At 51.5% G+C, this 16,274-nt stretch overlaps 3 protein-coding genes across 3 annotated transcripts; 2 read left to right on the top strand and 1 right to left on the bottom strand.

Annotated features, from left to right (window-relative positions):
• Positions 1-2,894: 2,894 nt before the first annotated feature.
• Positions 2,895-3,426, top strand: T069G_03305 (bolA-like protein domain-containing protein; the record flags this gene model as incomplete). Its single annotated transcript, XM_056170515.1, has 3 exons — positions 2,895-2,942; positions 3,011-3,117; positions 3,186-3,426. The coding sequence occupies 3 exons, from the start codon at positions 2,895-2,897 to the stop codon at positions 3,424-3,426; spliced, it is 396 nt and encodes a 131-aa protein (XP_056031407.1).
• A 1,017-nt stretch (positions 3,427-4,443) lies between these two features.
• On the bottom strand, positions 4,444-6,870 carry T069G_03304 (uncharacterized protein; the record flags this gene model as incomplete). Its single annotated transcript, XM_056170514.1, has 1 exon — positions 4,444-6,870. The coding sequence occupies one exon, from the start codon at positions 6,868-6,870 to the stop codon at positions 4,444-4,446; it is 2,427 nt and encodes an 808-aa protein (XP_056031406.1).
• Positions 6,871-8,132: 1,262 nt separating this feature from the next.
• On the top strand, positions 8,133-15,751 carry T069G_03303 (phosphatidylinositol-4-phosphate 5-Kinase domain-containing protein; the record flags this gene model as incomplete). Its single annotated transcript, XM_056170513.1, has 5 exons — positions 8,133-11,512; positions 11,600-14,598; positions 14,668-14,906; positions 14,973-15,577; positions 15,655-15,751. 5 exons carry the CDS (start codon positions 8,133-8,135, stop codon positions 15,749-15,751), a joined length of 7,320 nt encoding a protein of 2,439 aa, XP_056031405.1.
• Positions 15,752-16,274: the final 523 nt, after the last annotated feature.

Here is a 16,274-nt window from a genome sequence, read left to right as displayed (position 1 = left end):
GCGTTTAGCGCTGTTTCAGCGGCCGAGTCCGCTAACAGCCAGACGGGCTGGATTCCATCACTACAGTAGACGTCACGTTCCGACTGGCCGTGCTCAGATCCAATAGCATTGATTTGATCAATCCATTTACATGTGCTCATGTCTACATGCACCTTGCGGTCAAGCCATATCTTCAAGTAGGGGTTGCACAACACAACGCACAGCAGCAGTCTGGACTTTGTGTGTGTTGCACAAAGCCACGGGATCAAACGATTGCGATTTGGTCAAATGGCCGCACGCTTCCTGACCTCAACTGTGTTGGTGTTAGTGCCAGCAGGCTAGCAGGGACCGACGAAAAAGCAAATAGGCGGGAGAAATATCACAAAAAGGCGGAGAGGAAATAAGCAGAGGCCTTTTGCTTCCTTGGCCCCGTCCCCCATACGGTCCATACCCGAGCCAGAGAAAAGACTGAGAAAAAAAAAGGTCAAGGTGCAGAGTGAGCGGGGACCGCCACTTTCTGGTTGAGAGCAGGGGTGTTGCAAGGCAATAGGGCGGTCACTGAAAAAGAGGAGGCGTGAGAAGCATGGGCCAACCAGCATCCCGACTTTTGCCAGAAGATCTGCTGTCAGTCACGTTAGGTTCGGCGATGGGTTTAGGTAGTTTAGCGACCCGGCCGGCTGGAGACTGGACTGGCGGCGAGCGGGAGGAGGGAGTTGATCTTGAATCACGGTGTGTGCAAAGTGACACGGGTTGGGTTACATGGAGATGAGATGAGATAGATGGCCTAGGACACAAGACACAGACAGTGAGAGACGGTACTATTTGATTCATCTTACTCTCTCCGAGACGCCTAAAAACTCGTCCCGTTGCCATGTAAGGGAGAGAGAGTGAAGAGCGCACAGAGCCAAAGGGAAAAAAAAAAATTGCTTCCTCACATGCACAGACATGATATCCGATCCATTTAGCTGCAGGCGGACGGCGTATTACTTACTCCCTACAAGGTACGAGTACTGCCAGGTACCTGCAATTCCCAATTCCATCCCATGGCTGATCCCATGGCTGGCAGAACAAAACACAAGATGACCTGTAACACCGCCTGCCTTGCAGGTCGGCACGGGTACATGTACGAATATTACATGTAGGTGCTCCCAAAGTGAGGCTGCTGCAGCAACTGGTACTTGCAGGTACCTCCTGAGCATCAGCATGGAGCATGGCAATTTTGATCTTCTCCCCAACATCTCTCCATGCCGCCTCTCCACCGCGCTCGCGTGGTTGCACCGCCAGAAGGGCCCCCTTGCCGGGCTCGCATACAAGCACAGGCACTACTGCGTACTACTTTATACTGCCTGTTGACCAGATGCTACCTCATCACATCACGGCTCGATCGAGACGGTGGACACGAGCTAAAAAGGGCGGTCTCCCATCCCGACCAGGTGGGTGGTGCGTGGCACACGGACTGGCCCAATTGCCGGGCGAGGACACGCAGCAAGCAAAGCAAGTAGCCCTGCAGGCAGAGACCCCCCTTGCCGATACTGGCCATGGACGGCTGAAGGAAGTCTTACAGGTGCCCGGACTAGAGAGCACGATGAAGAGGAGGTGAAGATGCAGGCAGGCAAAAAGGAGACGACGAGACGAAGTGACGAAAGCATTCTTGGTAGTCGGGCGTTTACGGCAAACTAGTACCTACCATGGTGGCTTTTGGCGTCCTTTGTTTCATTTTACCGAGTATTACAAGCACTATCAAAGAAAGGTAGAGCATCATGGATGTTTGGATCAACGCCGTCTCCCTGTCTGTCGAGAGAGACCGACTGACTGGTGATGTGATGATGGCGGAATTAGGCATTGGTGCTTGTGCCGACTCCTGACTCCCGCCTGCTGCTACATACATCTGTCACGACTCCGTACCTCGTACAGCTCCCTGCTTCTAGCCGTAGCCTCCAAGCACAAGCATTGTCGTTTGGTCGACCACTTGGGACCAAGACTGCAAAATGCAAGCAGCAGCATCTGGTCCTCCACAATGAGCATCAAAGGTCAAGCAGTGGCGCAACTAGTTTCGCACCATCTCGTCGACGGTCCAATTTTAGAACCAGTCCAATCAAGTATGAATATCACCGAATAACACATCGTACAACAAGACAACTGAAGAATAAGAAAAAAAAAGGCAACCAGAGAAAGAAGAAAAGAAAAAAAAAAAAAAGAGAGAGAGAGACAACAAAGGCCCCCCCATCCCATGCAGCCATTCGGCCGTTGTGCTGGGGGCGTGTGGGAATCCTTCCTGCGATGCCCCTTTCTCGGCCCCCTGGCTGGTGCAACCACTTGCAACTTGGAATATGCAAAGCTGGAACCACGCCCAGCGTCCAGGAACCCGCCGCTTTTTTCCCTCGTCACCGCTCCATGGTTCCCGGGGCCTGTCGAGCCCGTGATTGGATCGCCGCCACTCTGGAGGAGTCATGCATGGCGCACTGGTTCTCACCGACTTCACCGAATTTCACTTTGTTTGCCATGATTTAATAGTAGCTGGCCGCTGCTCTTTTCCGTCTGCCAGCCCGGCTCAAGGCGCCTTATTTTCTTCTCTCCCATCTCTCTTCTCACCCTCACTCTCCATCTCACGCCTCCTTGCCTCTTTTTTTATAGGCCAATTCTCTGCTGCCTTTTGCCTCCATCGTCCGGCTGTTGCTTGATTTTGCCCACTGTCAAAAAAATCTCGATTCTGCCGGCTCATAAACCCGCGACCGCCTCTTACCAGCCAACTTCACACCAAGTCTCGTGATTTCCGTCTGGCGCACAGGGACCGCCAGCAGAGCCGCAACCAGCTCCACTAACAACGACAATCTTTTTTTTCTTCTCTTCCTTCCAGAATCATGTATCGGCGATACGCTCTCGGCTTCTCCAACGTGAGCCGTCAACTTTCCACCATGAGCTCAACATCGGCAACTCCTCTGGAAGACGCAATCCGCGCCAAGGTTCGTGGTGTTTATTTTATTTTATTTAAGCACTCAATTGATTTCGTATGCTAACACTTTTGCCATAGCTGACCGCGGCTCTCAGCCCGATCACGCTGGAGATCTACAATGACTCGCACCTCCACTCTCACCACAAGGCCATGCAGGGCGTCACTTCCAAGGAAACGCACTTTCGGTATGTGTCCATGCACTAGCACCAAATCGCATCCTGTTGTTTCTGGCCTTACTAACGCCAATTCTCAGTCTTGTCATCATTTCTGACTCGTTCGCTGCCAAGATGCAGCCTGCAAGGCATCGAATGATCTACGCTCTGCTGCGGGATGAAATGGCCCAAGAAGGAGGCATCCACGCTCTCCAGCTGAGGACCCTGACCCCCGATGAGGAGAAGCGTCAGCAAAAGAAGAAGGCCGCCGAGGCAGCAGCCAAAGAAGCCGCCAAGGAGACCGAAAAGGCCGAGTCCAAGACGGAGCCAACAGAAGCTTAGATGCAGCGCCGGGAATTGTGAATTTCGAGTCAGACTTGTTAAATGAGGTACTTGATTCGCTCGCATCGACGATTCTACGACTGTCCCCGCCGAGGCCCGATATCGCAATGGTCCCAGGTGGACACAGCCATCTCTATCGCGTTGTATCAACGCAACGATTTTAATGCTTGCACGACGCGCCATGAAACACTTCTCTAACCATTTTCTTTGCTTCCTCCATTATCCGCCATTTCGATTTTCAGACGCCAGGCATCAGTCAGCAAACGGAATAAAAAAAGATGAAAACCTCTCACAGGGCTGGCTATTGGTGGCCATGTCATTTGCTTTTACCATACACATTTTGCATTCGGCATTTCAGAGACTACAAGAAAAAAACGACTACAGAAAAAAAAACTTTGAATTACCGGCGTTAAAATATTCGCTGTGGTTTTGAAATATTTATTTATTTTACCTTTCTGGAACGAGACGGATTAGATGGTTCGCTAGTACTCCTCAGGGAGTCGGTTGTTTTGTTTCTCTCACTTTATTACTTTTTTCTTTTCTTTTTAAACTTCTTCGCTTCTTCTACTTTTCTTCATCACGGCCTTCTTTTTTTGAGGAAAGTAGACGGGTTTTTATCGGGGTAACAGATACGCGATATGTCCCGATGTTTTTATTTTATTTTTTTCCTTTATCAGTTTCTGAACATGTTACCCATGCATAACGCTGTCCCAGACCAAAATAGACCAGAACCAGATTCCTTTATGAAAATCAATACAAGGAAACAAAGATAGACATAATTGCTTCTTCTCTCGTATCCCATTCTCAGTGATAATTTCAGGGTATCATTCATCGTTAGGGGGCATACTCCCGAGTTCATTTCAAATATTTATAAACGCCCAATATATCGCTCCGGTTATCCAACCTTGCCTTGTCATTATTTCTTGACCCAATGCTTTGCATAATATACGTTTACATCATTAACCAATTCACTCCTCCTCGTGCCCGTAATTCCATCTTTTCTTCCTGATTCAATAACTAGTTCTCGACGCCACCACCAAGAAAGCTTGTTGACGATGAAGAAGCCATCTTCCGGAAATGCTCCTTCATACGCGCCCGCTCCTCGGTCGATCGCTTACGCAGCTTTGGAAACGCCCGACTACCAGAGCTAGGCACGGAGCGGCCTCTGGGGACTAGCTTTCCGGCGTGGTCGGTTGAGCGGGGGGAGGATCTAGGGTTGGTAGACTTGGTCCGCTTGGTTGTTGATGAAGCGGGAGCTGTGGAGGGAGGGACTGGGATAGGGGGGATGGGTACCGGGGGAATAGGTACCGGGGCGGGTTGATGGCGTCTGGGGGAATGTCGTTGCGGTAATGTTAGCTCTCTGTGTGGCTGCAGTTGCGGTTGTGGTTGCGGTTGCGGCTGCGGTTCGGGTCGTGTTTCTGATTGTGGTTCTGGCCGTCGTCTAGATTGAGGTTGAGGCTTATGTGTGTGCGGTCGTGACCGAGATCGCGACTGTTGCCCTGATGTCGATTGTAGTACAAGTGGAAGGGCAGGGAAGTCAAAGTCGTCGCTCCCCAGCTCAGGGGACAAAGGCCGAGGTGGTGGTGGCGGGGCTGGTCGTGATGGTGCTGGCAAGGATGGTGCCTTTCTCGTGGGCGGAGGGAGCTGTGGTTCGGCTCGGCTCTCTTCCGTCACGGTGATATCCATTGCATTGTCGCTGTCCAAATCCACGACACGCCTCTTACGTTGACGCCGACGCTCAGGCTCAGGCACAGGCACAGGCTCAGGTTCAGGCTCCGGCTCCAGCTCCGGCTCCGGCTCCGGTTCTTCTTCCAGCTCCATCTCTACCCCTTGTTCTGGCTGTGGTTCTGATATTGGACTCTCACTTGCCTCTTTGGAGGCATGAAGTATGGCCCTAACCCTTGCAGCATCCTCGGGATATGCGTTCAGAACAGCGGCGATGTTGCCTGAATTTATGCACATGCGGTTGAAGAGGATAGGGCCTTTCAGCATATTGAACCATTGAACAGCGGGAAGTGGTTCTTGGCCAGGGCCCGCGTTTTGGACATATGTCAAAAAACCGCTTGACCAGGCCCGGATGAAATCATCATACAAATACTCGCGTATTGCCCTGTCTTCTTGTAGCATTTCTAGATAGACGCAAGCCTGAATGAAGGACAATAGGTTGCCCGAATGAACTGTAATGTAGTCGGGATACGTAGCGGTAAAAGCGCTATAGGGTTCCGCGTGGTAACTTATAAACGCATTCATTCCTGCGGCCTGTATCCGATGTAGCTGCTGCATGGGAGTCTGGCGGTGAGGAGAGATATCTCGACTACCGACACCATCACGTTGCCCATTCGTCCTACTCTGGGGGGTAGTATGTTGCCCAGCCGTCCTACTCTGAGGTATAGTTTGCCTAGCAGCGAAGTTGTGCGGTGGAGGAGTAGGAGGCGGCGGAGATGGCGAGCTCTGGGGTCTACCGCCATGGTATGGGGCTGAGTTACTCGAGCTCAGAGAAGCCGAATTCGGGACATTTTCCTCGGGAAGTGCTCGCGTGGAAGGCATGCGCTTGAGAGGACCCGGGTTTGTCGAACGCACAGTGACTTTTGGGCTATCCTCACTAAACTCAATCGGCTTCATTCGTCGTGATCGAACATGGGTTGGATCAACTGGCAACACCGACGACTTTGGATCTTCAGATGAAGTACAAGCAGTAGAAGCAACCTGTGGCTGCGCGCACGTAGGCGCATTCGTAGTGGTGACCATACTTGTGATCAAGCTTGCAGGCTCCTGAGATGCCACTGTCAGATGCATCCGCGTAGCTACGGGGTTAATTGGGGCCTCGCGATTTATTGGGGCCTCGCGGTTTTCCTCCTGAGCTTGTGGGAGCTCCATCTCGAGATCCTCGGGCTCGCTGTCACTTGAAGAAGGGCTAGGACTTGGTGTACCATGGAAGAGCGGCGGCTGGGTGAGTGGTGCAGGCACCGGACTTGAGGGTGTCTCATCAATGGGCGAACCGGCATCAGACATCTCATCGTCTTGCTGTGCCCTAGATTTCGCTGGAGACTGCGACCATGGTATCGGAACTCCCGGCGAAGACGGAGGTGCACTGTCTGATCTCGCTGGTGATGAGCCGGGGGAATATCCATTCTGCCCGTCACGGTCATTGGTGGCGGGAGTAGGGTCAGGGTCTTCCTTGTCTTTAGGGTTCTCCTTCTCATTGTCGTCCTTGAGGCGAATAAAGGCTTCTTTCAGCGTTTTTAGAACGTGGCTCGGGACAGTTGCCAATCCGTGCGGCTCGTCTCTTTGGTCAACAGCCCACGGGTTTTCTAGCTCCAGCAGCGTCCTCTGGTCCTTAGGGATGTTGCTTAGGCTCCGGCGGCCCATCAGCTTGGCGACATCGTGGGCTGGCGAGGTCGTGACAGACATTGACGATGAATCCGGCGGCTGGTCGGGATTCATCTCATGCGCCGGCGGTGCATTTGCACCTCGTCAGCAACAGAAGAGAGCTGAGCTGGGGTGACCGTTGAGCAGTGCCGAGTCGAGTCCCGCCAAACGAAGCTCAACAATGGCAGATTCGTCAGGCAATCCGAGGCAGTTCGTTGGGCGCTGACAGGGCTTCCGATCCCATGACTCGAATGTCAAACACCATGCAAGCGAGCGGGACGTCGCAAAACGCGGTCCAGGAATTTTTTCTGGAGTTGAGGATTCAGATCGCGTCTTGGGAGTGGGGGTTCGCAGGGTGCTGGATTGGAAGATACAGAGCACGGGAACAGGCACTCGTACTAAATATACGGGAGATGTACGGGCGGCCTTAGCGCATGGCTGTTGCATGACAAGTACTCTGGTACAAGCGTTCCAGACCGCGACACCGCCGCCACCGCCTCTGCCGCTGGTGCTGCTGCTGCTGGTGGAAGTACCCGGGTACCTGGCCGAGGACCGGTATCAGGTAGCAGCAGGTACCTTGTCGACGGGAGCCACGAGGATGATAACGAGCTTCCAAGAGGTGCTTAGGCTTTAGCAGTGACATTATCAAATCCGCAGTACTAAGCACTCGACGGGCAAAATATTGGATCGTTGCGCAGCTCTACTCTCTAATCTCGAATAGGCGGTACTAGCAACATCGTCGGGCATCTGCCAAATCGGGCGGTGCCTCGTTGCCTCCCAACCACTGACGACATCTGGAGCCCCTCGCCAACTGCTTCTGCCTGCATTTCATCTGCACGCACCGCATCTTGAGCCTCTGCTTTCTGTCTCGCATATTCTCACCTGCAGCCCGCCTACATACATACAGGCAGCATCCTGCTTGTGCTTGTACCTCCCAGGCGGGCGATAGCTCGCAGAGTACTTGCACATCCCGCACTGACGTAGGTACGGCGGCGGCATCAGCAGCTCCCCGCGGCCTGCATCACAAACGCTCGGGTTGTGACAAAGCAAGCTCAAGTTGTTGCCCCAAGCCTTCCGAAACGCTGCCCTCGAGTCCTCGACAGCTTCTCTTCGTTGTTTCTCCTACACCACCATGCCAGCAACGTTTCGGATGCGCCTTCGCTTGGAAATAGACGCCTGAGCGACGGCCTGGTGTTTACATACCTTTCGTGCCCTCTCCCTTCCATGCCCGTGTCGTTGCACCACACCTACATAGCATAGAGCAAGGCATCCAGATCGCATCTGGCGTAGGCGACTTGTGACTTGCACAGCTCTCGTCTTGTCGGCCATATCCCACCATGGCAACCAATATATCCATCTCGAAGCCCCTCGACGGCTCCTCCTTCTCCGGCTCCCTCATCTCCCCTACAAACTCGCGAGATCGCCGTGACTCCATCAACTCTGTCTCTGTGAGCTCCACCTTCGAAAAGGAACAGATGGCGCAGGCCCTCGACCAGATACATACCGCAGCCAGCCGAACCGACTCACTCACTCTTTTCAACGAATCTTTTGCCCCTCCTCCGGTAATCGTCCCAGATACGGAGAGCCGCGGAACAGTACAGCAAGGTCTAAGCGGTCTCTATAGCCGACTTCGAGTGGCGGTTGGTGCGGCCAGCTCGTCCAAGGCGGCGCAGCGTGAGGACGACGCAGAGAAGCTGGAAAACCTAACTAGAAAGGCATCCACGGGTGAGGGACATCGGTCGAAGCCCTCTATATCTTCCTTGAACCGCGCCGAAACAGGGGCGACTATATCCAGCACATCGTCTCAACCAGCACCACCCGATGTTTCTTCTCCCACAACTTCTATCGGTCCTACGGATGGCAGGCCGCAAATGCCCGCTACATCCAAGTCTGGAAGCATCAGCTTGATTGGCAGTTCCAAATCTAATCCATCTGGTCGGCAAAGCCTGCCGACAAACGCCACAAGCGATGTGACAGCCGCCGAGCCCACCATCACCTCCGCGAGAAAACGAGAGCCAAGCCGTAGTTCTGCTCATACTGAAGACAGCGCGGCCCAGAGTTCACGTCGAGGAAGCACCGGCAGACCAGGCTTCCAGACCCGCCTCTCGCCCGTCGATTCACCAGAAGGCAGTATTCCTTCGGGGTCGCAAGGAGACGAGAGCGTTTCCAGCGTTGGAGGAGCAAGCGGCGACGCCCCGTTGAGTCCAGTAAAAGGAAAAGCTCCCCTAATGTCGCCACTGCAAACACTTCACTCGCGAAGTCCCTCTGCCGCGTCGTCTCTGCTATCCCCCGATGATATCCGGCGAAAACCCGCCGTCATTGATCGTATCAGCCATTCAAACCACATTAGATACGGTTCACGAGACTCGTCTATTGACCGTGGGACGGCTGAAGCTAGCCCTATTAGCACAAATGCTCACAATTCAGTCCATCATAATTCTTTTTCTCAAGAATCCAACCCCCAGCGCTCGAGATCCGGTGATGTCCGCATCCCCGGCACCACAGCGAGCCACAGCCACCAAGGGGCATCAGACCAGATGAATGCTCAGCTAGACAGAATGCGCAGGCAGATATTAAGCAAGGAGTTTTGGATGAAGGACGAAACAGTAAAAGAGTGTTTTCTTTGCCAATCTCAATTCACAGCGTTCCGCAGGAAGCATCACTGCCGAACGTGCGGCTTCATCTTCGATTCCAAGTGTACCATTGTCATTCCAGGTGACAAATTTGGCCTTCCCGGCTCTCTAAGGGTTTGCAAACGCTGCCTTGATGTCATCACTCGACGATTTGATGCAAGTGCCTCTGAGGATTCTGGAGATGAGCAGTCCTTTCTACCGAGAATATTTGGCACAGAGGATCCTAGGAAATCAACGGTAGCCTTTGCACAGCACCACAAGGAACCAGAAGTGATCGAGGGCTCGGAGACTTCAAGACCAGTAACTACGCCAATGATGACGATACAGGCCGCCCGTCGAGTCAAAGAGTCCAACCCTAATTCATCTGTTCTGGAGATTGGTGCTCCACAGCTGAGCCGGCCAAGCTCGTCTCGCTCTCTCAAGTCTCTATCCTCTGGTCGACCGCAATCATCTGCTGGCCATAAGAGGCATCATTCAAAGCATGGATTGTTAGGGAGAATCAAGCCGGATCAGGCTCCGTTTCGAAAGGGTATTCAGGAAGAGAATGCCAGACGAACAAAATTCCCAGCTTTCCATGATGACAACATCATCGATCCGGAGTTGGCAGATTTCATGTCGGATGACTCTAGCGGAGACGAGCAGGTCGGCAGTATTTTTGCGACCCTCGCGTCGGCTGAGATACCTTCCACGAGCTTTGACCCTGACAAGTCAAATCTTTCTGCACTCATGAATACATCCAAGAAGCAGCAACACCACCGCCATAGAGGCGGCGAAAAGAGTGTCAGCGGAATGAGTCACTTTAGCCGAAGTGGATTTGGGCTCGATGAAATGGCACCTGGCTTTGCTAGCCATCGTAGGACAAACCGACGCCGCAACCTCAGCAATGTCAGCGGGAGTGTTCATCATTTCGGATCTCCACGCCCTAAATCTGTTTACAAGGGACCGTCAGCATCGTCAGAGCTGTTGTTTCCTGTGGATAACTCCATTCATCCAAACCACAGCGGGACCCAGCTGACCAGAAGCAACTCCCTACAGAAACGCAAGGCAGCTAAAACCAAGCTTAACGAATCCAGCTTGAAGCATGTCGACAAGCTCCTCTATCAACTCTTGCGTGATGCCGATATACCTAATCCCGGGGCATGGCAAAAAGCGCTAGTCCCCATTCTTTTACAAGCCACTGATGATGTATCTCCTGACGTTGCAAATGGCGAATCCATGGACATTCGGACTTATGTGAAGCTCAAGAGAATTCCGGGAGGAAAACCTGGTGACACATCCTACATCTCCGGCATTGTCTTCACCAAGAATCTTGCACTGAAGAGTATGCCACGCAAAATCACGAACCCTAGGATTCTACTTGTCGGGTTTCCGATTGAATACCAGAGACACCAGCAGCAATTTATGAGCTTGGAGCCGGTCATTGCCCAAGAGAAAGAATTTCTGAGAATCGTTGTTAACAGGATCGCGCAGCTTAAACCTCAGGTTCTGCTTGCCGAGAAGACTATTTCTGGCTTGGCTTTGCAGTACCTCTCCGAAGCCAATATTTCGGTAGCCTTCAACGTCAAGCGATCAGTGATTGCAGCCGTCGCCCGATGTACTGAGACTAAGATCATTGAGTCTCTTGACATGTTGGAAGCTCAAGTCGGGAGGTGCAGTGCCTTTGAGGTCAGGACCTTTGTGAACAATGACTACCCAGGACGAAAGAAGTCTTACATCTTTCTTTCTGGATGTCGACCCGAGCTCGGCTGTACCATTACACTTCGAGGAGCTAGCGACGCTCTTCTTGCTAAAATGAAATACATCACCGACTTCATGGTCTACGTTGTTTACAATCTCAAACTTGAATCCAGTCTTTTGCGGGATGAATCCGTCGAGCCTCCTGAGGCCAACGACTCGACGTCAATGTCGAATTCCTTCCAAGCATTGAATGAAAGCATCCGGTCACTGAACTCGGTTGGTCATACAACCAACAGCGGTGGCAGAACCGGCCCCATCGTTGTAGTCAACCAGCCATCGAGCGAGAGCGAGCCGCCCTCACAGTTGACGATGGATAGCTCAAGCTTCGGAGGCACAGATGAAGCTTTGTCACAGCCTCCATTGGACCAGATGCTTTCTGAACCACCAAGGCTGCTATCGCTACATGAATCTCATACCCATGACTCCACGTTCAGTCAGGTCCCAGACGACGTGCCCATGCCGACATTCTATAGCGATATGGTGGCCAAATATGAGACCAAGATTCTCTCGGTGTCGCCATATGTGCGATTCACTCAGCCGTACCTTCTCATGAAAGCTCGCGAGCAAGAAAGGCGCCTGTTCTATCTCAAACGCTTGAGGGACCAGGACATGATTGAGGAAGATTTGGAAAAGAGTGGCCCTCCAAAGTTTCAGCTTATCAAACCTGAGATGGTCGAAGAGCTTGGTCAGAAGGCGCCTCGTCAAATTATGGAAATTCTCCACGCCGTGCATGACGCCGAATACGACAAGGCTCTTTATAATTACCAGACTCAAACTCGTCAGTGGGAGACTTATATCCAGGGCAACTTGGACTTGTTCGACCCTTACTCTCACCAAAATATCATCATACTGTATTCCGTCATCTGCACCGAAACTAAAATTCCTTGCACGGAGCCCAGCTTAGTCGGCATCAACTTTTACGATGAGCAGCGCGAAGATAGCAGCATGGATCCAGACTGTACCCTCGGCCAGTATATCGAATACCTAGTAAACAGCAAAGATGAAATTTGCGACTCTAATGGATGCGACCGCAAAATGGCCCAGCATCATCGTACTTTTGTCCATGACCAGTTCCGGATCACGGTGTTTGTGGAGCATCTCCCGAACGCCCCTCCCAGGTCACCAGAACTGGGCGATGGGATTTCCATGTGGAGTTATTGCAAGATCTGCCAGAAAGATTCGGAGGAGATAGCAATGTCTGAGACTACTTTCAAGTACTCCTTTGGAAAGTATCTAGAGCTGTTGTATTGGGGACGCGGCCTGCGCATGAAGGATGCCATGGAATGCCCCCACGACCATCAAAAAGACCACGTCCGTTATTTCAGTCTAAACGATTCTCGTGTCCGGATTCACTGGGACCCAATCGATCTCCTGGAAATTGTCGTACCGCGGGCGCGACTGACGTGGAAAGTGAGCAATGACCTTAGGCTCAAGAATGACATTTTTGGAAAGATGGATGAGCGCTGGGCAAAATTCATGGCCTCCGTGATTGCCCGGCTCGAAAGCATTAGGATCGATAGTGTCCTCCCCGAAAAGGCTGAGTCTTGCAAAGCAGAGCTGGACCGACTGAAGCAAAAGGCCAAGGAAGAGGAAGCCCTCATGATCCAACGCTTGCAAGAGATTTATGTCAATTCCAAGTACTATGAGGTTGTCCCATTTAACATCATTGTTCGAGAAATGTTGGAGACGGCTAGCGAATGGGATCAAGTCTTTGCTACGTTTGAGGCAGATTTCTTGGGAGACAAAGACATGCGACAACTCACAATGTTGCAGCTAAAGAAGATTTTCACCGACAACGAGTCAAAGGAATCCCTTGGGTCCAATGAAGGAACAGGGTCTGCCGGGGACAGCGAAGAGCGCCCATCCCAGACCTTTTCCGAGGCAGAGGAGAAGTCTACACAACCGACAGATTTCACTGACAACAGCATGGAGGCAAGTGCCACTTCTTCAAAGCTTGCTGGAGAAAAGGTCGATGTTGAAGGCGACGGTCCATTACAGACAATAACGCAAGACGCCATTGAGCAGGTTCAGCCATTGGATTTGGCCAGCACGGCGCCTGTTATGATTCAAGATTCCCAAGCCATTGCTGGCAATGAGGATGCTAAAACTGCCCCTGCTGCAACAACTCCGCCAGATGCGGTGCCAGCATCACAATCGCCGCCCGTCAGAATGGCTCGAAGTCCCACAAACTCTTCAATCTCGGGGCGGTCCCTCAGCGAAAGGATAGACGCAAGTGCCCTGAAAAAGTCTGCCCAGCCAAGGCAATCGCAGGATTCCAACGAGAGACCCGCCGATATGGAAACACCAAGACAGGTCTCAGAACAAGGCGTTCGACGAAAGTCTACCACCAGCACATCGCCACCAGTGACTAGAGCTGCATCACAGCCATCCCGGACATTGGCTAGGTTACAGTCTCTGGGCAAATCGTCTGGCTCTTCCGAGTCAGTGGCAAAGGTGCCAGAGAATTCCGATCAGCAGTCAGAACACTCCACCAAATCGGAGAAAAAACTGTCTGAGCGACTCGGCCTAAACGTGCTGAAAAATCGAGGGAAAATAGCTGGATCGAGTATTCCGCGCCTTGTTCCTAAGAAGAAGGAATCAAAGGTTACTACTCTGGCTAAGCACTTTGAACAGCTCAGCAGGGAGTTCAGCAGGGAGTTTGAGAAGGAGCGCATCCGAGACCGTAAGAAGCGTGCGGCCAGCATGCGGAACCCTCGTCCTATGCTCCCCAAGACATCAACGCAGGCAATTGTACAAGTATACGACAACGTCAATGAAGCATTTGACGAGCCAGCTGTCACAAGCGAACAAAGCACAGAGCAGGACATGGAATCGCAGTCCCAGTCGCAGGATACGTCCTCAGTTCCTCTAGGAAGCAAGCGAGAAGAATCATCCAAGACAGGGTCGCAGACGGAACCACCAACTCCTAGCGAACCGCCCCTGCCATCAGATGGTCAAGTTCGATGGGATGATGATAGCACCAACGTGAACACAAACCAGGGTCTTTCGGACGACGAGGGCGGTACTAGTGACGCTGAGCCCTCAGTATCCGACGAATTTATGCCCGACATCAAAGAAATGGCTGACTCTAACGCGGAAATTCCACTTGAGCTTCCAAAGCACGAAAAAATGAGCTTGATGAAGTACCTGACCAACTTCTGGGCCGAACGATCAGCAAGCGGATGGCCAGCGTTAGAATACCCCGTCAACGCCACTGACCACATCTTTGTGGACTCAGATATTATTGTTCGGGAAGACGAGCCGAGCTCGGTTATTGCACTGGCCCTCAACAGCGACGATTACAAGGAGAAGTTGGCCAATATCCGGCGAGATGCGCACCAGACTATGCTCCGAGAAACAGATATTCCGGATGAAATTGCTGATGACAATGTGGAGAGCAATGTAGACGGAAATTTTGATGGTGATGTCGAAGGTGACTTCAACATCGGTCCCAAATCGGCCCCAGTATCAGACAGCGCAGATTGGGCCGCTGACGAAACAGAGCTAGAGAAGAGTCTGCTCCGATCCACTGGCACGCATCTCAAGTATCAATTCAAAGAAGGTGCCGCGGTCATGACTTGCAAGATTTTTTACGCCGAGCAATTCGATGCTCTTCGACGAAAGTGTGGTGTTTCCGAGCGTATTGTGGAGTCGTTGTCACGGTGCCTTCAGTGGGATTCAAAGGGTGGCAAAACAAAATCTGTCTTTTTGAAGACTCTGGATGATCGACTTGTCTTGAAGGTAAGGAAAAGCAGAATCATGGGGGACGAGAAGTTTCAGGTTGCGCTAACCAATCTTTGCATACAGTCACTTTCAACAATCGAAACATCTGCGTTCTTGCGATTTGCGCCAGGATACTTCAGCATCATGGCCGAGGCACTGTTCCACGACTTGCCGTCTGTAATCGCAAAGATGATGGGATTCTTCCAAGTCGTCATTAAAAACCCAGTGACTGGAACAGACATCAAGTTGGACCTGCTGGTTACGGAGAATCTCTTCTACGACCGTTCTCCAACGAGAATCTTTGACTTGAAGGGCTCCATGCGTAACCGCAAGATCAATGCGACTGGCGAGCAGAACGAGGTCCTTTTGGACGAAAACATGGTGGAGTACATTTATGAATCTCCCTTATTTGCGCGCGAACACTCCAAGAAGCTCCTGAGGGCGTCGGTTTGGAACGATACGTTGTTCTTGGCGCGACAGAACGTAATGGACTACTCTTTGATGATTGCAGTTGACGAGAGAAGAAAAGAACTTGTCGTCGGCATCATTGATTGCATCAGAACATATACGTGGGACAAGAAGCTTGAAAGTTGGATCAAAGATCGCGGTTTCGCAGGCGGTGGTCGGAATCGGCCGACTGTGACTAGTCCGAAGGAATACAAGTCTCGATTCAGAGAGGCCATGGCAAGGTAAGTCTCATTTTACGTCTTTCGGAGTAGCATGCTCTGCGTTGTTTGGCAGTTCCTGCGGGCTAATCCCTCCACAGATATATCTTGCAAGCTCCCAACTGCTGGCACCTGTTCAACAAGCCTCAGTATAACATGCTATATGGTCGAGCACGATTTGAAGATCAAGAGGCTTGAGGGAGTTGTCTTGGAACCCAAGAAGGAAGAGAAGAACAGAGTTTACAATGAACAGTCCGCTGAAGTGTGTAACGGCCCCTTGTCGGATTCTCCTTATCATGGCGTTGGCGTATTGGTATCTAGGCTCGCCCCATTGCGTTTCTTTTACAGAATTGGTTGAAGAGTTGTACACGCTTATTCTTGCATGTGTTGGAGAGATGATATTTAACTGAAGCAGCAGCGAGATACCCTAAATGTTACATCCCGGAGTTTAAAGTTGGCTTAGAAAGACGAAATTGTAAAAGGTTTTTATACAAGCTGTGTAATTTTTCTTGGAAATAGTTTAATCTCAAGAATTCTTTTTTTCTGGTTTAAAATGCTACAGTGGTGATGTGATTGTGTGTTGACGCCGTCATAAAAGAATGAGTGAAGTTGAGTGAGGTATTCATGACACTAACAACCCCACTCATTCAGCGACGCTCTTAAGCTTTTCAACACTCTTTTAACAATCCAGTTCCTTCAACACTCTGTACTATAATGACTA

The sequence above is a fragment of the Trichoderma breve genome, chromosome 2 (genome assembly GCF_028502605.1).
Source record: "Trichoderma breve strain T069 chromosome 2, whole genome shotgun sequence".
Classification (NCBI taxonomy): Eukaryota; Fungi; Ascomycota; class Sordariomycetes; order Hypocreales; family Hypocreaceae; genus Trichoderma; species Trichoderma breve.
Note: the sequence above shows the minus strand (reverse complement) of the source record. Positions and strands in the feature narration are given on the sequence as shown.